Below are 23,708 nucleotides of genomic sequence, written 5' to 3'. Positions count from 1 at the left end.
GGTGTGTGGGGCGGGGGGGAGGAGGAGGAGGGAGTAAAGCCGAGAGAGGAGACGGGAGAGAGACACCACACACACACGGCACAAGATGGCCGGAGAGGCAGCAGCACCCCGAGCTGTCAGGCGTTCCGCCGCGGCCGCGGGACCCGCCGGCTGGCCGGGGAGCTGCGCCCGGGCGGCCCGCAGGCCCGCGGGGGCGAAGCGGCGGCGGCCGAGGCGAGATCGGCCGCGCGCCGCGGGTCGGATCCCCGCGGCGGAGGCGCCCGAAACGGCCGGGGCCCACGACGCCGAAAGTGCCGCTGCGGCAGCGGCCGCGGAGGCTCCCCGGGGTCCCGGCGGCTCGACCCGGCGCGGGCGACCAGGCCCTGCGCGGGAAGCGTGTGCGGGCGACCTGGAGGTGCCGGCGGCTTGCGCTCGGACCGGGTAAGGAGCTCCCCGGCCCCCTTTATTGTCCTTTGTCCTTGGGAGGAAAAGCAAAATGTCCTTGAACGTGCGAGCAGGAGGGGGTGGCGGGCTGGGCCTCTCGGCCGGCTCCTCTGCAAACCCTGCCGGCCTCGTCGGCTGGCCCCCCGAGCGGGCAGCGCCGCCGGGTCCAGGGCCGGGGATGCGGGGGGGGGGGGACCCCGCTGCAGACCCTGCGGTGGGCGGGGGGCGGCCTGGCTGCCCGGCCCGGCCCCGCCGGGAAAGGGGCGGCGGCGGCGGCGGGGAACCGCAGGCGGGAGCCCGAAGGGGGGACCGCGCGAGGAGAGCTGAACCCCCCTTTCCGTTCCGGTGAGTTTTATTTGGATGTTGAGGGTAAAAAAGAATCCCTTTTTCAGGGTCTCCCTACGGGAGAGCTTTTTTTTCACCTCTTTCCGGTAAGGTGGGAACTCATCTTGACGATCGAGTTTAAAAGAACAATGGAAACCCTGGCTACGTTGAAAGAAAAATAAAACTTGTGTGTGTGTGTTTTTTTTTTTCTTCTTCTTCTCCCTTTTGGGTGTTGGCTCTTAACTCTTTCAAAGCCGATTTTGAAAACGGCTGCAGTGATACCCGATGAGAAGGGACTTAATCGTTTAATGAAAAAACCTCGATGACGTTAAGGTTGTCTTTTTAAAAAGGCAAGTTGGAGGAGGAGTGCGTCTGGCATTTCAAAAATGGGAAAGACAAGTTTTCTGTCATGTCAGGGCTGTTTCATGGAAATAGATTTTAATGCCGGGGCTACGGCGATGACGTCTGGTGAATAGAGTTGCCTTTGCCGAGTTTATCCGGCTTTCTGATATTTGGAGAATGATTAAACACACCGTTTTGGTACTTTTGGAAAAGGTCATCAAGGAGCCGTTATCTGTAACTTCTCACACCTGAAATGCTAGAACGGACTTGAGTCAGTTCCCAGACTTTTTAAAAGTTTAAGTTCATCATTTTACGATTTTTAAAAAAATAATAATAAAGTCTGGATCATCACAAGCCGCGGTCGACAAAACTTTTTACAAAGGGATATTTGGACACCGAATCTCCTTTTGAAGTTACTTTCTCGCAGTGTAAATATTAAAGTAGGATTGCTCTCTGGTAATGGACGGAGAAGAGGAGCCATATTTGTTGCATTTGTTGCATGCATGAAAATCTAGATATTCTTAAAAACGGAACAGTGTTTTAATATGTTATCGGCTTCAGAAATTTTGCAGTCCTCTGCCTGTGGATTTGGAAAAATGTTTGAGAGGGAATTTTAAGTTTTTGGTTTGCACAAAACCGCAAGTGCAAAAACCTTTGTGTATTTTGGAATATATTTGTCTTCATTCTGCGGTATGTGTGTTGTAAAGTGCAGATTTTGCCTAAAAATACTGTTGGTAAATTACTCAAATTTACCCAGTACTTGTAAGATCAGAGATACTGCTGTAATCGACCGCATTCCGGAAGGTATTTTTGTCGGTAAAATTGTTTTATTTCCGAATAGCATTCATCTAGTGCTACATATTACATCAGTTGCGCATATCTTGATTTTACAGACTCTGTTGTTTAGATACCAGTTTTGTGTTTTTTTCAAATGAACGTTTTTGAAATTTTTGGATGCTGAAAGTGGTTTTAAATGAATATTCTGAATCTGGTATTTCAGAATCCTTTTTGAATAGTGAAATGCAAAATAATTGTTGGCAGTTTCTACCTCATAAGATCATTTTACAAGAGTAATGGGGGAAGGGAGAGACAAAGTGTTCAAGACCCTGGTTTGAAATGGAATAAATGTCATAGATACTACATGTTTGAAACTTGCTTAAAAGACAAAGCTAGTATCCCACTTGGTGAGATCAAATAACTTGTAATTTAAAATTTAAAGTAACCAGTGGCCATTTTAAACTTCACTAATTTCTCCTAGAAGAGTACATTTTTAATTACTCATAATTTTAAAAGGCATTCTTAGATGATAAGGAAAATGTTAATATTGGAGTCTTTGAAAATGGTAAAGTTTTCATTTTTTGTTGTATTGCCTGTCATCAAAAGAAGAAAAACAAAAACAAGGTCATAATCTTAAATCTGTCCAAAGATGTAAATCTTCAGTATTTTTTTATTTCAATGCCTTAGTCACAAGTATTAGTCTATGCATCCAAAAGGTGAGGAAAACAAAAGACTGATAGATGCTAAGATAAGAAATAAGCCACCTAAAATGTACAGGTAGTGTGTGGATGAGCTGTCTCTTACATTTATCCATAGATTATTGAATATTTTTTCTCATTGTTTCATCATACTGAAACTTAGGCCAAGAAATGTTTAAAAATCAAAACATTGATATCTTCCTTTTTTTTTTTTAAAGGTGACTTACAAGATTAAAATAAAATTTGGTTGATGATGGTTCTGAACAAATACAGCTCTTTTATTTGAGGTAAGACTGGGTAAATTTTTATTACTTTGACATAAAAATAAGCTTATTAGGTTTTGTTTTTATTCTTTGAGAATTTATATTTCCAGCAAGTAGTGATTATGAACATGAGTAAATATCTGGAAAAAATTTACAAAGCCTTTAAATCTTTTCATTGGGTAGAAAGTATATATGCATAGCCATTGTAACTCAACGGTACTATAGTTTGAATCACTGAAAGGTCCTTTACGCCTTTGTTTAATTTTGGGAACAAAAAAAGACTAATTATATTTTGAGGAAAACCATGAACCAAAGATACACTTTTTCTTTTTAGGTCCCTAATACACTGTGAAAACAGTTTTAATCTTTTCAATATGTAAATAAATAAATTTATTGGAAAATTTGAGCTAGTTATTATTTCTACTAATAGATTTTAGGGAAAACATTTTAAAAATCAAATTTTGTGAGCATAGATTTTAGTTTTTGTTTCTTTTACATAATAAAAAGTTTTAAAACACTTCTCCCTACTTGCTGTTGGCTGTTACATCAATAAATTGCTTAGAATATTTCTTTTTCCCCCCCAAAAGAAACCATTTTGAAGACTGAGACCATGGAGTTTTATATCTGAGGATAAAGGAAATCTTTGCAGAAGTCTGTATTTTATATAGCAAGTAAGTAAATGTTTTTACCCACCATCTGAAATTTAGTGCCTACCACAATTTGAGTAGGAAAATATCAGTAAACTTTGTCAATGAAACAAACGGTAGACTTTCTTTATCTTGAAAAGATGAGAAAAAGCCCATCAGATGCCATTTCTTTACATCAGAGCTCTTTTGTATTAACATTGTAATAGTTGACACATGTAGTTTCTATGAGAACAGTAAGACATTAAGTACTTTCCAATAAAATGGTGCTCCAGGTTAAATCAGTAGTTGAGTCATCAGAATTATCTTTACGATCTTAAGTGTACATTCCTTTTGACGATACGGATCACGTTTTCGAAATGGCCTAGAATTTTGCATTTGCAGATCTTCGGGTTCTTAAAAGAACTATATTTCTAAAACTAAATAGAAAATTTCATATTCTAGTTGCTACTTAATGGATTTTAAATAGTCGCTTTACCCATTTTCATGAGTTTTCAAACAAATACAAAATGACTTATTTTACAGAAAACTAGAATAAAGCATCCAAAGAGACCTCCATAGCTTAATAATTATTTTTAAGTCGTAAAATGAAGAAGTAATTTTCAATAAGCATACAATAATTTTACATCTTAAAACTAGATATGTGAGTGAAAACAAAATGTCCACTGATAATTTTCAGAAAGTATTCTTTATTCATAAGTTAATACTGAATGTGAAAATTAATGTCAAACTGATATTAGTAAGGGTTTGACAGAGAAAATATAATAATAAATATCTTGAGGAATGCTAAGAATTGCCAAATAAGCATTATAAGGTCAAGTTTACCTTTGTCCTTGAAATTTATGTGGAAAATCTTTTTCTCTCTTGGTATTTGCTTAGTCTATTGATTCAAATAGGTAACAAAAATAATATTTTTATTGCCTTTGCTTTAGTTTAATTTTTCCTTACCAGTCCTTTGCAATTTGATCAAATTTGTGTTTATCGTATGTGAAAGAAAACGGAATGTTACACCTTTATCTATAGTGTTTTAAAGGGAAAACACGCCACGCAAAATATTCAAACATGTTTAACCCCAAGCTTCTTTTTTTTAGTAACATTTTGCTCAACAGCTTTTATTTTATTTACTTATTTTTATATATTTTTATTAATTTCAGATAGGAAGGGAGAGGGAGAAAGAGATGGAAACATCAATGATGAAAGAGAATCATTGATGGGCTGCCTCCTGCACGCCCCCTACTGGGGATCGAACCTGCAACCCAGGCATGTGCCCTTGACTGGAATCGAACCCGGGACCCTTCAGTCTGCAGGCCTACACTCCATCCACTGAGCCAAACCAGCTAGGGCTACCCCAAGCTTCTTTAACACAAATGCCGATGTTAGTTTCCTCTCTATGCAAATGATTGTCATTCAGATGTGGTTGGCACTTATAAAATTTGAGAATTGGGCATCTTAAGACAAATGTATGTGAAGTGTGACGTAAGCTTAAGTATAAATTGGCAATAAATTTATAATGGCCGACCATAGGTGTAATTTAACCCATAAAATAAATGAACGGTTTAAGGTTAGAAATGTTAAATGAAGATTTTTATTTTTTTAGTATTTATAGAAAAATCTAAACGATGTAGTAACTTCTACTCCCGTCTAATGGAATACAAAGCTCCCTTTATCACCCACAAGATAAAGGATTATAATAGATTACATTTTAAGAAGGTTTTCATGTACTTCAGCTGACCTTCATGATAGTGCTTATATTGTTTTGTTATTTGGGGCTTGAACCAAGCTTGTATAATGGGCAATAATCAGTTTGATGGACAAAAATAATGGGCACATGAAGGCAAATATAAATGTAGATACTATTATTTTAAATTACTATATTTCATTAGGAAAGTAAATTATTTAGTTAATTAAATGCTATTTTCTGCTTAGCGGATCAAAGTAGTAAATGTTAAATATTCACTTTTCATTGAGCATTTTTAACCAATTCTTGAATCAAAAAATCACCCGATCAAATTGGTGATTAGTTTGGATTTACGTTTGTTATCATGGTAATAGCTGTTTAAAAAATTACATGAAGTTCCACAGAAGTGAAAGAAGCCATGCTTATAGTTAATTACAAGTTTTTTGAAAACCATGGCATAACACTTAGAGGCTAGATTATGAGAAATAGATAATTTTGAATATAAACATTTTTTCAAGGTTAGTTTACTGTTTCTCAGTTTCTTAATTATTAACATACCGGGACTTGGACAACAAATGAATTTACTCTTTCTCCTGTCTGTTTTAATTCTTTGTTGAGAGGCATAATGTAAGAGGCAAAAGATAATTTGAGGACATCTCCATCTTCTGCATTAATGAAAGGTAGAGGTGTGTGATAGAGTGGAAAATACAACTGAGATTCAGCAGTCAAGAGACCCGGCTTCTAATGTAAATTAGCTCTGTAATGTTGGCATCTTATTCAGTGTACACCTAGCTAGTACGAAGTATTTGGATTTTCCAATCTCTTTAAGATAACCATTTAGCTCTTAAATTCTGCTATAAAAATAATAGGAGTGTCTACTTCTCTTACAAAAAGTGGAGAATAGTTTTTAATTTTTGCATCGCAAATTATGTAGTTCTATGGTGAAACTGTTTGAATAAGACCAGATCCGTGCAATCGTGTACCCGGCATTCTTAATTTTAGGAATTTCCAGATATTAATAAACAGTATATACGAAGACATTGGAAAATTAATCTTAATTTGTTTTTAAACAATTAAGATTTAGGATGCTGTAGTAAAAAGCATTATTTGGAGTTTTAAAAATGATTATTTGATTAAATATATTTAAACTTTGGGCCCTGGTTGGGTAGCTTAGTTGGTTAGAGCACCGTTCCAATAGCCAGTTTCAGGTTCGATCTCTAGGCAGGACACATACAGAAAGCAACCAACGAATGCATAAATAAGTGGGACAACAAATCGATATTTCTCTCTTTCTCTCTCCTCCCTCCCTCCCTCTCTACATTAAAAAAAGTTTATTTTATCTAATGAAACATTGGGATTATAAATGATAATGCCTGGCAGAATTAACTTAAGAAATTTCTATATTTAGATATCATAGTTTTACCAGCTACCTTTCCAGATTGAGTGGCTTAATTCAAACTTGATTTTCACATTGGCTGTTTTTTTCTGAGTGTAAATTAACCATTACAATTTAAATGATTATTTTTACATAGCATTTACGTAGCATTTTTCCTTATAACAATTTGATAGTTGATTTAAACATAGTATAAAGCTAGATAGTTTTGTTTTTTGAAAAACAATCCTATGCTTTTGAAACTAAGCCATTTATATGAAATGAAATATTTCCCAAACAATAAATTATATAATGTGTACTATATAGTAATCATAATAATTTTAACTTAGATTATCATGTTAGATATTTTGCTTAACTTGAATGGTTTGTGAGTTGTCTTATGGTAGTTCTCTAATGACTATCACTACCTTATTTTTGTGGAAGATACTTCATATTTCATAGTGTTCTCAGATCTTATTCTTAGTTTAAATGTTAATTGTTTGAAGGGTTTTAAAAGGTGACAAGCTCAAATATAAGAAAAGCACAAATGGACTAATGATGATAATATAAGACTTGACCAAAACTGTCTTTGCCTTTTATTATAAAAGGCCCAGGTAGCAAAATGGTTATTTACATGGCACCTATAATTTCGTATTCAATGAGAATCTATAATACTGCAAAATATTAAAGATAGGTAGGAACATGAGCAAAATTATCAACTTGTGTAGTCTGCTTCCCCTTCAAAGGAAGGTGCAAAGCACTACGTAAATTTTTGGGAAGGAGCCAGTATGATGGATTATGTTTGTGTTAGCACAAAGTGAGATCCCAGTCCTTTTCTATATTTAGTGGAGGCTAAACCCAGAGGTACATACTTATATTGGTAGGTAGCTTTTTGTATAAGCACATTATCAGACCAATGTGACATTTCTTTCACCAGTATTCTTTAAATCAGTTACACCCTTCTCTTAGGGGTTATATAAGTTTATTTTACTTGGTTGATTTAAAATTTGTCTTTATTCAGAAAATCCTCTCTTCCTTATAAAGTCTTGACTAAATTGGAAGCTTAAAAATAAATAATTCCGTTTCCTGTAAATTGCTTTGTTACCCAGTGGGAAGGATATTTTGGCACCTTACTCTTAGAGGTAATTTTGAAGCCGTCTTTTGCTGTATTGATTGATTAGTCAAAATGACTAAAGGGATTTAGACTTGGTAAGAAAATCAGGAACTTGCTTCATAATTGGAAAATTTGAAATCATAGCCTGGAAAAGCATGTGGGTAGCTAAGTTTAACTTAAATCCTAAACTGTGCTTGGGCTTTCTAAAAATTTTTAAATTGCTATACTTTAATGCTGAACTTCTAAACAGCTTTTTTTGGGTAGGTCAACATATTGTGATTATTATAATCATACTTTGGAGCAGGAGTGGCTGAAAATAGTATTTAACCTGTATTCAGAAGATAAACATAGGAAACAACTCTTCCATGTTTAGTTTATGATAGTCTTAACTAGTGAAAAGCATGGATATGATAATTTTGTTATCAAGTATGTATTTTAGAAATGATTTGAGTTGAGTAGATCAGTACAATTAGTAAAAATAGTTTGAAATTGTGCCTAAGGATTCCTTTCCAACACTTTACCTTAGAATAGTATATACGTGATAATGTGGTAAGTACATGATAATCCTACCTTATAATAGACAAATATGCAAATTGACTGCACCTTCGCTACGCCCACCAACCAAGCCACGCCCACCAACCAATCAGGATGAGTATGCAAATTACCCCAACAAAGATGGCGGCTAATTTGCATACCAAGACATCATAGAAAGAAGCCAAGAGATGCTGAAGGGAGCAAAGCTGTGGAGAAGCAAGCAAGCCAGGGGAAGAAGGGCGGAGCGGAGGCGGGGCCGGGGGAGCAGGAAGGAGAGCGGGGCAGGCTGGTGGAGAAGGCGGGCTGGGGGACAAGGGAGGAGCGGAGGCGGGGCGGGGTAGAGTGCAGCAGGAAACCCTATTGCAGGATTTTTCCTGCAACAGGAACGCTAGTTTAAAATAATATCCTATATAATAAAAGCCCAGTGACCAAATGGTGGAACGACGAGAACGACCGGTCGACCGCTCACTATGACACACACTGACCACCAGGGGGCAGACGCTCAACGTAGGAGCTGCCCCCTGGTGGTGGGTGCTCTCCCACAATGGGAGTGCTGCTCGGCTGACCAGGATGAGCGGCGCTCCCACAGTGGACCCATCCCCGCAAGCCACGCCTCCTACTAGTGCATGAATCCCATGCACCGGGCCTCTAGCGACATTTTATAAAGTGAGAAAACAAGACCTTGTAGGTAGGTAATGCAAGTTTTCCTTTAGAACTTGTAAATGTAGACAAATGAAAGACCAGAAGATAAAATAATTTTGTTATATTAAGTAGTGATGTTGGCTCTACTAAACAACTGTGTCTCAACTCTTGCTGTCCATTTGCTCTACCTGGGGGAGGCCAAATTTTTGCCTTCTCTGTTGGAGTTCTTGGAGACTGAGATTTAGACATTCACGTTTTTTTATGGTAACTCATTTTACAGGTGAGCCTCTGTACAGCCAAATTTAAGATCCTCTGCAGTAAAACCTTTTATCTTCTACTTGTTTATATACATACACGTGTCTTGGTCTTCTGGCGAGTGATCCTTACAAGATGTTTCTGAATAAATCATGGCATATTAATACTATTACTTTTTTTTTTTTCTACGCATAAAATTATATTCTTTTTGTTTTTGCAGAAATGTGAATCCTGAGACTGAATCTCTAAAGGGCCTGTACAACGTAATAGATGTTGGTGGAAGCATTTAGTAAGTTTACTCAATTTACATGTTTTGCCTGTTTTTAATTTTAAATACGACTTCGGAAATTTTGAGTACCTGAGTCAGAATTATAAAAATACATAGGGATTTAGTGACGCTCAAAGCAACACAAAAAAATAAAACCAGCATGATTAGATGTGTGTGAAGTTTATTATTTAAATTTTGCTTATTAATTTATTCTAACCTATAATTTCCTACTTTCTCCACTTAAACTGAGGCAAGATGTACAATGCAGAAAAACCCATATTTGAACATGCTTCTAACCACCTTAGATTTGGGTGTTGGTAAACTCCCCCAATTTTTTAAAAATAAAGTTTTATTGGAACATAGCTCTGCTCTTTCATTTATACATTATCTGTGTCTGCTTTCCCACTACAACTGCAGAGTTGAGAATAGTTGTAGTTAATGGTCACAAACCCTAAAATATTTACTCTCTTGTCCTAGATCCATCTCAATTGTCAACTTGACCCTATGTATGTAGAAATCAGAAGCCCTTGGTTTCTCTAATAGATTTCAGTGTAGTAATGCTAATAAATTAAGTAATCCTGAACTTCCCTTTTATGAAAGCCTAATAATAATTTCTTCTGACATTGGGGTTATGCTCTGATATTAGAAGACTTGGTTACAAGTACTATGGAGCAGTTTTTCCAACTCCCAACCTGAGAAATAGTGGGAAACGAGTTAGTGGTGAGGCTGTGCAACTGAATTTGGATGAATCTCAAAAGGATTTATTACTGAAAAAATTTTACATATGATGATTACATACTAACTGTTTCTTAAATACACTGATTTTTGAATCACATTTGGAAATTAGATTCTAGATAAATTTTTTATTCTAATTACTATTTCAACTTCCATTGTATAAGTTGCCATTAAGGCCTGCAAAATCATGTCCTTTTTTTTTTTTTTATGCAAGTGGTGAGGGCAGAGATGAAAACTTTGCTAATATAGTACAATTATTGACCTTGTCTTATCAAATATTTTGAAGAGATTAATTGCCTGGCATATAGTGGATGCTCAATAAATACATGTTGATTTATTATTATATGAAGTGTCTATTAAACATTTATCAACTAGTGTTTGGGGCCTAATATAAAACACTGAAATTCATTATTGAAACATTAGTTTTAATACTTTTATTAATTTTTTTTAGTATGCCTGAAAGCTAAGACCTTGGACTCAGTAACAATTAAAACTGATAAGAAACTACAACTCTCAATCTCTTAAGCAGGTGTAGTCGACTATTAAACTAATAGGGGCAATGGGGAAGATTTCATTTGATTGCAAGACTTTAAGATGATTCAGTTATCATAATTAACAGTTCTGGTCTTTCTCAGATCATTTTGTAGTTAGTTTTCATGCCCACTTTATTCAGACCCAGACTTGTAAAAATATATATATATTTTTATTGATTTCAGAGAGGGAGGGAGAGAAACATCAATGATGAGAGGATCATTGATCGGCTGCCTCCTGCATGCCCCCTACTGGGGATCGAGCTTGCAACCCTGGCATGTGCCCTTGACTGGAATTGAACCCAGGGCCCTTCTGATAAAGTATCAGTCCCAAGGCCGACGCTCTATCCACTGAGCCAAACCTGCCTAGGGCAAGACCCAGACTTGTTAATATACTGTAATCCTATAAAGGATTTGAGCTCTTACTGAAGAGTGAGACAAAATATGTGAATATTCTATTAAATGTTTTCATATTAAAGACCAATACAAACAATATTGAAATCAAGCCATAAGCACCAAGAGCAAAACCTTAATTAATTACATTATGGGAAATATCAGTTCTGGATTATAATTTTATTTCCATCTGTTCCTTTGGTTTTGCAATAAGTGTTCCAGTTTTAAGATGATTTAGTATATTGTGGCATTATTAGAGTCCCCTGTTTTTAAAATTAAGAATCATTAATCACTTCTTTGTTTTTCTTCCTGTACCCCACGTTTTTGTTGCGCTTAGAAATTGGAGTTTGTTGCCGAAACCGGTTTGGCTCAGTGGATAGAGCGTCGGCCTGCGGACTCAAGGGTCCCGGGTTCGATTCCGGTCAAGGGCATGTACTTTAATTGCGGGCACATCCCCAGTGGGGGGTGTGCAGGATGCAGCTGATCGATGTTTCTCTCATCGATGTTTCTAACTCTCTATCCCTCTCTCTTCCTCTCTGTAAAAAATCAATAAAATATATTTAAAAAAAAAAAAGCACAGAAATTGGAGTTTGTTGGGAAGTAGAGATAAGGAGATTGCTTATTTTGGGGGAACACCTCTTAAACTCAATTCTGTAATGAGCCATTTACTTGCAATTGAGTTAATGCCTTATTTTACAATGTCTCAGTGTTTTTGGAACAAATTTACTGAATCAGAATTGAAACAGAAGATTTCCTTAATTTTATGTTGTTTTTTTTTTTGGATGTATAGGATTTGTGAATTTTAAGAGGAAGCAATTACTTTCTATTCTCTTAACATAGTAGCCTTTACTTTTGCTTGTGGGATTACCTTAGAACAAGCAATTTTCCATAAAAAGAAGACATAAACTAGTGAACATCATAGTGGAAAAGCCTAACTTTCCATAGTATGAGCTTGAAGCTTACCTTTTATGTGAAATAAAAGATTTGGGTCTCTTTGATGTTATTCTGGATCAAACCATCATCACTCCAGTATGTCTACAGCCATTTACACGTTACTGGAGAGACATAGAGTAGTAGGCTTTGATATCAAAACTCAGTTTTTTTGTACTGATGTTATTTTAGTGCAACACTAAATTGTCTTTTAAAGCAGAAAGTGTGTTAAGTAATTGACTCCATGATTCTATGAATTCTTCAGAGATTTCATTACTATTGAAATATAAGTTATATATGAATTTAGTAAGGTTAGTTTGTAGGTCCCCAAGTACTGCGATTATCGTGGTATATCAGAGTAATAGCTAACATTTATTGAGGTCTTTCTATATGCCAGATAATATAAATGCTATAAAGATGCTATCTCATTTAAGCCTCACTACTGCTACATGAGGTAGGTACTGCTATAACTCTTTCACAAATGAGCTGGATTTTGTTATCAAGAATATTTCTAGGCTCAAAGAACTCATGCCTGCTTTCTTTGTAATTTTTCAACATAACCGTGCTAATTAGCAATTTTAGGTTTTGTAAGAATTTGGAATTCCATGAAAATGAATGGCTTACTCCTAAATCCCCTACTTTTCTTTTAGGTGCTTTGATGCTTGACTGAGCATTTATACTTATTAAAAAGATTCTTTCTTTTGGCTTTTGATTGACTTTAAGGAGTACAGATTGATCATGGTTTTTAATGTTATAGAAGTGTCTGCTTTCTCTTAGCACTCTTTTTTTTTTAATTCCCAGCCCCCCCCCTTTTTTTTACCATCTTAAATATATGACACTATATGTGACAGAATGACCAATATGTTAGTTTTTTCTAATTTATTTTTATCACACAAGCTAGTGATTTTGAGTAATTTTGGAATGATTTTAATCTCATTAGGCTTGGTTTTTTTAATTTAAAGAATAATGTGCTTTAAAAGGAAATTTTATATGAAGTCCTGGATAAATTTACCTCTTATTCTGAGGCAGAAGAATATAGAGCATTGATTTATCATTTCATGTACTCAGTTGAATAAATTGCACCTATTGACATTGAAATGATTGTAACTTGATATCAATGCTTTAGTTTCATTGTTCATCGTCATAGTATATACTTCCCCAACTTCATTTAGAGCTTGATTTTGCATCAAAACAATAGAGATTGGGGGAAAATTGGTTTATAATTAACTCTGCAAGAGGAATGAAGGTATTTTTATAGTTCTATATAGAAGTGTATATCCCTTAATATAAAGGGATGAACAATTCAGATGGAAGATATTTTACTGATGTGGGGAATGAATGAGTTTCAGGCTGGAGAGAAATTGGCAAAATAAGGAGAAATACTTTTATTACTGATTCTTGACACTCATTTTGAGTAGTTTTCTAAAATATAGATGATAGTGTTTCTTGGTTAACTAAATAGTTTATTAAGTAGAATTTTTAATTGTATCCTCGAGGCCTGATGCACGAAATTCGTGCAAGGGGCTTGGCTTTGTCCAGAAGGATGTCCGGTCTAATTAGCATATTATGCTTTTATTATTATAGATTATTATAGATAGTATACAACAAATTCTAATTATAGTTTAGGATACAAGGTATTAACTACCTAATGAGCAAAAATGCTATTATATTTAATAACTTCTTAGTCACCCAGACTTTATAAATTTAGTTTGAGAGCTGCATAATTTACAGAGAAGACCAGGGCTAAAACTTATATTTGCAATTATATTGATCCTGATTCATCAGGATTATTTATTTAATGTTAAAATCACCTGGCTTCCCACTTATCCCTTTCATTCAAAGTAGTTGAGTAATATATTTGTCATTCTCTGAGAAACATTTGATATTTTGGCAGTGGGAGTATTTTATTTGTATATAATTTGCAATCTGATAGCATTTAATGGCAAATATCAAATAAGCCAAGCTGACACTTTGCCTTTTTTATCTTTTTTTACCCTAGTGGCTACGTATTTCCAGCATTCTCAGATATGTAGCTAAAGATAGTGGCATTTTTATTGTCTATTTGTGATATCCTAAGCAAAATTAACATCTGTTGGACTGGAAAACTATTGCTGTGATTGATCCACTGCTTTGTTTTCTTTTATCCCCTAGGATTCTTTTACATAATTAGTTTTTTTTGTGTGTGTGTGTGTGTGTTTGTGTTTTGTCTTTTTTGAAGAAGACTGGCAAGTTCTTCATTGAGATTTAAAATCCATATTGTTGCTGTAATTTAGCTTTCTGGGATTTTTGAATTTGAATTTTTGTCTTCTACAGACACTAAAACAGTATCACATTTAATTAGTAAAAATTTATCTCTTTACCGCTACTTTTTTTTACCGCTACTTTTTGAAAATATATATATTTTTATTGATTTCAGAGAGGAAGGGAGAGGGGGAGAGAGAAATAGAAACATCAATGATGAGAGGGGATCATTGGTTGCCTTCTGCACGTCCCCCACTGGGGATTGAAGCTGCAACCTGGGCATGTGCCCTGACCTGGAATCGAACCATGGCCTGATTCATGCTTAACCACTGAGCTAAGCTGGCCAGGCTACTGCTACTTTTTTTATGGTTACATGTGTATCTGTGATAGTAAAAGAACTTTGTTACCTGTGTACAGTCTTTGATTCTCTCATTGACAGTTGTGTGTGTAGTACATACAACTTTAAACGAGAGTTTCATAGTTTAAAGCTGCTACAAAATTAAAGCTTTGTGTATGGTAAGACTGTCTTCAAGGTGGGTGGATGTTCTCTGTTTGAAGGAATAAGATTATTGGTATTCCAACAGCGTTTTTTTCTTTTAATGTTTTCATCAAGCACCCAGTCAGCTTGAAGAGTCTCAAATGGACCCTACCACTGAGAAATCAAGATGGCAGTCCACTATGGGGAATAGAGGAAAATGGATTAATACAAGAGTGCTGTGATAACATACAACCAAGACAGGGTTCTTTTAACATGGATTTCATGAAAGGAATGAAGACAATAGGTTTCTTACCAACACAGATGGACAGTGGATTTGACTTTCTAAAGACTTTTTGTATCATTCAACAAGTCCATTTTTGACATTTGGAGATGAAAGATGGCACCTTAACAGAGATGATAGTTTGTACGTCTGGAATTTTTTTCAGTTTGATTTGTATGAATATGACCTTGTGAAATGTTAACTTTAATAAAATTTCTAACACTTTAAAATTTCTCAGTTTGGGCTTTTTTTTTTTTTTTTTTTAATGCTGAAGAGTCATTACATTAAGTGTTCAGTTATCGCCGGAAATAACAATTTGGTCTTTACAGTTGTCCAGCAGTGAAGTGTATTGAATAAAGCTGGTAAAATGGCAATGGTGTGCTGGAAAATATTTTACTTCGTTGATTAAGATTTATTTCCACAAGTTGTGGAAATTTATTTGTGCTTTAAGAAATAGGCGTTCGATTAAATGCCGTTTTATGCTTTCTCAAATATCTTGCAAAATTACCAACCAATAGGTAATAATAGAATCTTTAACTTGCCACATGATTTTAATGAACGTTTAAAACAAAATGCATTTTGTCTCAAAATTCAGGATGAGTGATACAGTATTTTTCTGAGTTTTGTGTTGATGAGAAGGTCTTTTTAATCTGCACTTGATATTGAAAATAAAACATCTTGCAATAGAATAGTCACCTGAACAAAACAGATGCCTCTTACTGTCTTTAATGTTAGGGGAAGAAATGTTGGATTTATTAGGGAAATGTCCTTTAAGATATTCATAAAAGGCCTTACAATTTTGGTGGCAATATTGTCTATAATATACTTTATGTAAATATAAAATAGGAATATTCTCTATTTTTCTTATTCTCTACATTTAGGAATTTAGAATAAATCACACCATGTCACAAAAAACTTATATTTGATTTCCATGTGAATACTGGCATTTCATTGATAATCAACTGATACTAAGTTTATAAATGGGTGGTAGGCTTTATTTTGATAAACCAAATCTATTGTTGATATTTTTCCATTACACATGGAAAGTTCAGCTTGATGTGTTTTTGTGTGTGTGTGAGAGAAAATAGCTAATCATACTGTGGTTTGTGATTAATGTCAAATACTATAGCACACATATCCATTATCAGTACATGTGCAGTGTTCGAAGTGATTGGTTTGCATATATCAAAAGTGGAATTTTGGATTTGGATTTTGGTACAAATTTACCTTTTGTAGAAAGCGTGGAATTGAAACTGGGTTTTGATTATGGCTTTTACGTTGACCTAGATGCAACTTGTTGCTTTTGTTGGGTATAAAGCGCAAGTGGATGTCATCCGTGAGGAAAGGATGTTGTTCTGGAAGATTATAATGTCAAGTAGGGAAAGTTTATTTGATTTCTTTTTTTTTTGATGTGTGAATATTTTCTTGGGTGCTTTTTGAGAGAAAAAGTCTTGAACCATTTGTTTTTGGCATTAGTATTAATTTTGTTTTCCATAGATGTTATGGTTTTGATATTAGGAGAATTTGCCCTGTGGCATTCATTACTTTGACACCTTGCTGTCAGATGTGTCCTATTAACTATTGTCAAAAATCTGAACATACTTAGACATCGATTTGAGATACAAGGGGAGAGTTGGGGATATATGTGTTGTGTTGGTTTTGGAGGTCCAGTTTCTTGGATTTGTTATTTGAAAGGACAATGGTAGTTCCATATTCTTGAGTTTAATAACTTTGTTTACCTGAATCAATGTGGGAAGTAAATATATTGTGATTTTGAGATTTGGGGAGGGGGTGTAAAGTTTGCAAGGTTATAGAATGGGTTAAAGAATTTTGTGAAAGTACAAAGAAAAATTGAGATTCTCAAATAAAAACTAGTTGCGTTAATTTTTGCTCTAATGCAACCGAACACTAGGGAGGCGCTCTTGAGTTGTACCCCTTTCGTCCAGTTGGGATGGAAAATGCCCCCTAATTTGGTCTTTAGATAATTTTAGCCTTCATAAAGAAGTCAAACTTGAAGTTAATTTATGAAATTGAGATTTTGCTTTTATTTAGAAACCATTTTACCCTGGGTGGGGTTAATTTTTAAAAAAGACTAATATGAAGATGAGCTTAAAATTTTCCAAGAATTATCCCTTTTTCAAAATGGCTTTATAAAACACCACTTCCTGTCCAGAAAGGAAGTTATTTTAGCTCAAGGACTGAACTATTTAGCAGATCTTTAGACAAAAGGAAGCAAATTACATTTCTTTCTGGCTTAAAAAGGGTGCTTGAGCCAGAGGGGGTTAAGAAACCCTCCCCCCTTCCCCTGATGGGGTGGTCTGGAGGGGCAGGGAGGTGTGGGGATGTGGGGTCCTCAGGCTCCCTGGGATGGAAGATCTTTTTTTTTCTTTTTTTTTTTTTTTGGTGGAGATGAAGGGGTGGGTCTATGGTACATCACCTGAGTTGTGGGGTAAATGTAGAGAGTGTCAATCAAAGGCAGAGCTCTCAGAGCTGGGAAGGAGGCTCTAGATGGCGGCTGTGCCTTAGAGAGAGCGCGCGCTGCTCCCTGCCTTCGCCTCACTTTACGCAACTTTCCCCAACTTTCGGGCCGCCTCAGGGGGCCCCCGCAGCCCCCTGCCTCTCCTAGAGACCGACGGGGGTCGATTCGAACCCCTTTTAGGGGGAAAAGCAGCTTTTTGGGGCTTTCTTTTCGTGCCTTGTTGGAAAGAAGCAGCCGTACTGAGAGCCCAGGTCGTTGTTTTTTCCAGCTTAGAAGCCATGGCGCACCTCCATTTTTGTGCGCTCTCCTAATGAGGTTTTTTTCCTTCCGCACCCGCTTCGGGATTAATTGTGGCTTTATTTTTTTTGACCAGTTAACAGATTGGAGGGTTGTTTTATTTATTTTTCGTTTTTTCACGGAGAATTTTGTTTTTATTTTTAATTGTTTGCGATCTGATCTATTTCTACTTACTAGATAGGACTCTTGCTTTGGACCTACTACATGGATCAGGTAAGTTCATGATCATTAGTGATAATTTAAAAGATTTATAGGTGAAAGTTGGCTTTATTTTCTGTAAATAGGAGAAATTCCTGGATGACGCAATAAGATAAAGAGCTTGTTATTTGTATCCAGTGTGTTACTTTGAGAAACTTTCCGTATTGATAAGAGATGATTCCCCCTGTTCCGTGTGTCCTGTTTTTTTTTTTTTTTTAAAAGGTAAAAGTAGAAATATGTTGTTTTTCGGTGCTTACCGCTGTTGTATTATAACAATATCGTTACATGGTCAGGACTTTGTTCCTGCTAATAAAACCATCGATAGAAGCTGGGACCTTACCTTTCTTTCAACTTTTGACAGTAAATACCTGGGCACAGGACTTCAAAGCAAACACAGATTTCCCCTCCCCCTTAATATTTAAGAATTAAAAGATGATGAGAAATAAGGACAAAAGCCAAGAGGAGGACAGTTCGCCACACAGCAATGCATCGAGGTATGGAGCTCTCAACTTTCTTCCTTTTTTCTTTTTTTTTGGGGGGGAAACCTCAGCTTACATTGTTCACCTTGACAGGCCAGGGTAGCTGTCTGTGTTGTTTTAAGTATTTTACTAATTTGGATTCGTTTTTTAAAGCGTGACCTTGAGATTGCTAATATGCCACACCCTAATTTTTTGGTAGCAATTTATGAAAGTTGAGTTGACTTAAGGCCTCTTACAGCAGGCTAAAGGTAAGGTACCTACATTCAAGGGGGACTTTGCTGTAAACTGCAGTTTTTCTGTCAATAAATTTCAGGTTTTAGGTTTTTTCGGGCTGTAGAAAAATGACCTTGTCGGTTTAGCCATTGCTGCATTGCACCATTTTACATACAAGGCAGATTTTTTTCTTTGAAAGAAACTAGGATACCCAAACTTGTAACCGAAGGCCATAGAGGAGCCTTGTGGTAGTAAATTATAGTAAATAGACATTTGAGAAAGTTATATGAATGAAAAAATGTACATTTTAAAGTGAATTTGCAAAAAGGACCCTTTGACTGATGCCTCTCAGTTTATATTTTTATTTCATTCTACATTTCTTTTGATACCTTTGACATTTTAAGACATTTTGATAGGATTTATCAAAACCTTTAGTCGATGGTTACAGTTCCTGCATTTATGAAATTAAATCTGATCCCAGAAATCCAGGAGTACTCTTTTAATATACGCCTGCTTTGTGATTGTTGCTGAGATTAAAATTGTATATTTTACTTGTAAAATATTTTAAGGTTTACATTTGTATGCTTATATTCAGACAATGCTCTTTCTGGTTGGTAGGTTTAGTAGTATATTATCCTGGCACTTTAGTTATAGCTGCTTTACATTTATTGATTTATTTCAACAGTGTCTCCTGGAATGCTTTATCTTCTGAAGCTTACACATGTACTGTTCAAATCATGATTTGTTTCACATTTTTGGAGTACCTTATTAGTGACTAAGTAATAAAGCTTCTGAGATGTTTTGTATGATCTGTATATTAATTTTAAAAGTACATGCATGCATTTCTTGATGTGTGTTGTTATAAATTGCCATTTTACCAATTTGAAATCATGTAGTTAATAAGGATGTGATTGATTATATGATTGTTCTTTCTACTTTTGCTTTTACTTTTGTAATCTTATATAAATAATACGCTTTTCTTTACAATCAGGGTAGTGAATATGAAAGTTTTTAACGTGGTTTATTACAAATGATGAATTTTACTTGTTTCGTTAGACCTCGCATATTTTGACCCTTGCTTTCACAAATACCTTTCCACATTCTTTTGCAAATTGAGTTGTCACCTAGTTTGGGCTGTGTCTTTTGAACTGAAATGCCCTTGTAATTACCTAGGTTAGATTTAGGACAGAAAACTTCTCCATTAATCCCACACTGATTTTTTTTTTCTGAAAAGTAGTAGTGATTTGAAGAAACAGGAATCCACACAAATACTTGACAAATTACTAAAGATTCAGTACCTATAATTGATAGTCCCTTGAGTATGATTTGCATAGTCTCACCTGGGGTTTGGCTTTCTTATGCAAGGTTTGTGGTTAACCTTGATCAAACTCTGCTTTCTAATTTAAAAAAGTCAAGCAGTGTTGTTATTCTTTTAATAATTTACTTCACCTGGAAATCTACTTTGAAGTTGTCCTGCATTTGCCTACTGTCAGTGGGGTGGGGGGCTGTCCTTTTAAATGCATTTTGTCAAGTACATTTTGACTCGTGTACTTGAATGCCCACAGATATTTGCAAGACTCCTTGATGAGACCATGGAGACTTAAATCTACTTGCATTACAGATACCCTAAATTGAATACCTTGACACATGTACATAATTATGACATCACTTCCTTTTCAAATTGTAAAGCTCCAGGATTCAGTGGTGTTTTATTGGAGTAGGTTATTTTAAAGGAGGCTGTCCCTAACTCTCACTTGGTTCCTTAATCCATCAGAATTTTCCCCACGAGGGACCTGATTCCATGTCACAAAGTCTGCTCTTCAGGGAATGCTGCAAAAACCACTTTTGCAGGAGAGGCAGGGAGAAGTTTGCAGGGTCAAGTCAACTTTGGTCTGAGAATTCCTTTAGGAGCTGAAGGGATTGAGTGCACGTTCCCTCTTTTTGGAAAGAATGCAGTACTTAACCAGTCATTATGTAACTTATTCTTCCCAGGTTAATATTTAAGCATAACGTTACACTTTGTATAGCATGACTTTGGAAGAGTCAAAAGTTCCCTTGCAAAAATAAGATTTTAACAGTATTGGGTACCTGTAAAGTTTCTACATACTTAAAACAAAGTTGCAGTGGTGGACCTGTATAGAAATGCACACCACAGACCTGTGCAAATAATAGACATTTTGGGGTAACTCAGTAATATCCAAGGATGGAAGCAGGAGCACAAGGGAGCCAGAATGGAAGTGTGTGTGCACAGAGTTCTGTGTTCTAGGGCTCCTCCGCCTTTGCAATTTATCTTGCACAACCGAGACCGTTTATTAAGTTTATCTCCAAATCGTCTGCCTTCGAACCAGATTTATTTTGATAAGCCGGGGTGTGGTGAAAACCATCTGCTTTCTAATCAGCTTTTAAGCAGTTAGCCTAAAACCCTGGGGATGTTTAGATAATGGTAAATGCAATTGCTTGTGGACTGTAAAAGTCAGTTTTTTAAGTGGCAGCCATTTTATGACACTGATAATTCTTACGGATCGGGAGTTTTGAGGAGATTGCAAATAAAGCGGATGGAAACCTGAAATACCAAAACCTCCCTTTCTCCCCCCCTTCTCCTCTTTCGGTTCTCCGGTGCTAAAATAAAGGGCATCTCGGTACTTAGCGCTGACAGCAGCTCTGTGAGCCCCTGGCATCTTGGTGCAGGTCCAGCTCAGTCACAAAATGGCTGTTCCTTTGTGCCGCAGCGCTGACAGACATACTGCATTGCACTGTGTACTCGCCAAACAGCAGGAAGTTGCCGTGCCGAGTTCAAAGGCCGGCCGGCGCCGGCGCCGAGAGCTGATTGGCTGAGCGCACGCCTGGTAACAGCAGGTCAACAGCGTCGGCCCCGCCTCCCGACGTCAGGCGTGCCGCCAGCCGATTTGCGCGGGCGTCGTGACGTCAGCCGCGTGCGCAGCCCGGGCGCTTTTTTACGCCGGGCGCGTGGAGGGCGGGAGGGGAAAGGGAAAGGGAGCGGCGCTCTGGCCGGGACTTTCCGGTGGGCGGCCACTTCCCTGAATGCTCTCGCTGCGGGCGGTTTTCCGCCCTCCTCCCCGCGGCCCACACCCCGCAGCTGGCATCCCTCTGCCCTTCCCTGCGAAAGGTTTTCCTCTTTTAGAAACAGCTTTTGTTTTGGTGAAAGTCAGAGGCCGGAGAAAGTAAAGCCCTAGTAGGAAACCTTCCGGCCGAGTTGACCATTTTTTCGCTTTCTTTTCCGCTATCCTAGCGGGCCTTATCCCCCCACCCCCTTGTCCCCCTTTTTTCTGTTCAGTGTGATTAGTGGGTTTAATTTTGTTACCATTGTCCCCAAAACCATTTCGCGGTCCGAGGAGGCCTTTTTATTTCAATTGAAAACGTCTTAGCACGTGTTCGTGCGGTTTGAACACATGGCCCTTAAACAAAGGGACGATTATTTGAACCTGTCCCCGTGCATTTTTTCTTGGTACCACACACTTCCTGAATTGGCATTTGATGGAAAAAAGCTCAGGTCAGTATGTGCAAAGTGATTTGCTTTCAAGATATACTTAAGTAGAAAAATAGCAGGAATTCTCACCTAACTGTAAGTATTAGGTTGACTTAAGAGTGACTACAGCATTAGGGCACCCATTATTATGCAAACAGATGTTAGGAAACCAAGTGTTAAACACGTGCTAAAGAAAAGAGACCCCCAAATTTAGCTTACAGTGCAGTCACTTGGCAAAAAATGTTGGAAAACATCTCAAGGAAATGTTAATTCAGTCCCCATTCAGGGAATTTTTATTCAGTCCCGATAAATGTGAAAATAACTCCGGTGATAATCGTGGTCTGCCTTGTTTGGGAAGATTTCTGGTTAAAAATAAATCTCAGTTCACCAACGAATGACATACAGGCACAAGTAATGAATTTAAGCATGAAGGCAAGACTATATTAGTGTTTTTCTGTTGTACCGGACGATAGGATTTTTCCTTTGTCATTGGAGTATTTCTTTTCTTTCTTTTTTTTTTTGAGCGTGACAGGAGTGAAGTTTCATGTAGTTGGCCACAGGTCAGCAATTTTTTCAGTAAAATATCTTCAAAAGAGATGTGGCCCTGCTGAGTGTAGGTAGAATGTTTACCTGGGCGTATATTAAGTTTCTGAATTAAGTTTCTAAAAGGTAAAATTCATTCTAGTAGGTTTTATAGGTTCTCACCGTTGTGGTACTTAGGCAGAATTCTTTGGATATTTTATGGAAAATGTAGGCAGAACTGGGTTTTCAGACTTGCTCATCAAAGGTCCTGTAAGTGATTTTTAAAACTTCACAGTCAAGTAAATTATAAGGCATTTAGTAGCCTTAGTGACAAGTTCTGTAGAACGTGATCATTAACTGGTGTTTCCAACCTCTTAAAAAGTGCATGTGCAGCAACAAGAGCCAAGGTTTTTAAAAATGTCTTATTGAGATTTGTTTGAACATTTTCATGTTTGCTAAATTCCCTTTCGTATTTCCTTACGTTTCTTAACTCGGGATAGAATTAAGTAGCGTTGCAGTCCTTTTCCGGGATCTAAACTATTCTGCTGAACAGGTGTCGTTACTAAGTGAGTTAAAATGCATCTGATAATATAGCAATTTATCCATGAACTGTATGCATGCCACTTGGGCCAGTTACTTACCGTTTTAAAGAACCAGCGTATTGGGTCTGGTTATCGAACCTTCTGTGTTTCCTTCCCGTGTTCGCCCTGGAAAAGTGTTGGCAAATCTCTCCTCTCTCCCTCTTTTGGACTCTTGCTTTGAAGACCAGCAGCTTCCGGAATCTGGAAGTTTAAGTTGCATTTTGCCTGACAGTATCTGAATCTTACATTTTTAACAATTAGTGCCGCCCCTCCCGCACCCTCCCCCCCCCCCGCCCCTACAGCAATCCCCTCACATTTGTGATTCATCTTGAGGCCACCTGAGATTTCCGAACTCCTGTCATTTCTCCCATAAAACGTAGCACAATAAACTTGTTCCTGATATAAAAATTGAGTAAGTGCTCTGGGAGACATCCAGTCAATATATTTATTTTTAACCCTTAGAATTCAATTGGCTTTCTTGAAAGTGGGGGTGGGGGTGGGGTGGGGTTTACTTGAGCAAAGAAACTGTTG

At 37.1% G+C, this 23,708-nt stretch overlaps 1 protein-coding gene and 1 long non-coding RNA gene across 4 annotated transcripts in view; both read left to right on the top strand.

The window, feature by feature from the left end:
* Positions 1-22: 22 nt before the first annotated feature.
* LOC114228043 (uncharacterized) lies at positions 23-15,153 on the top strand. 3 transcript variants are annotated; one of them, XR_008555416.1, is made up of 5 exons: positions 23-420; positions 2,783-2,851; positions 3,415-3,498; positions 9,287-9,355; positions 14,777-15,153. It is a non-coding gene; the product is annotated as an uncharacterized LOC114228043 (long non-coding RNA). The 3 variants fall into 3 exon arrangements; XR_003614127.2 differs by lacking the exon at positions 23-420 and adding an exon at positions 748-768; XR_008555417.1 differs by lacking the exon at positions 23-420 and adding an exon at positions 1,756-1,779.
* Positions 15,154-17,389: 2,236 nt separating this feature from the next.
* The window catches only part of CHD2 (chromodomain helicase DNA binding protein 2), an 86,842-nt gene continuing 80,523 nt past the window's right edge, over positions 17,390-23,708 (top strand). Inside the window, exons 1-2 of the mRNA XM_008156467.3 lie at positions 17,390-17,910; positions 18,257-18,389. Coding sequence (XP_008154689.2) covers positions 18,328-18,389 — 62 coding nt within the window. The 5' untranslated portion in view covers positions 17,390-17,910; positions 18,257-18,327. The remainder of the gene's footprint in view (positions 17,911-18,256; positions 18,390-23,708) is intronic.

The sequence above is a fragment of the Eptesicus fuscus genome, chromosome 25 (genome assembly GCF_027574615.1).
Source record: "Eptesicus fuscus isolate TK198812 chromosome 25, DD_ASM_mEF_20220401, whole genome shotgun sequence".
In the NCBI taxonomy this organism is placed as follows: domain Eukaryota; kingdom Metazoa; phylum Chordata; class Mammalia; order Chiroptera; family Vespertilionidae; genus Eptesicus; species Eptesicus fuscus.
Note: the sequence above shows the minus strand (reverse complement) of the source record. Positions and strands in the feature narration are given on the sequence as shown.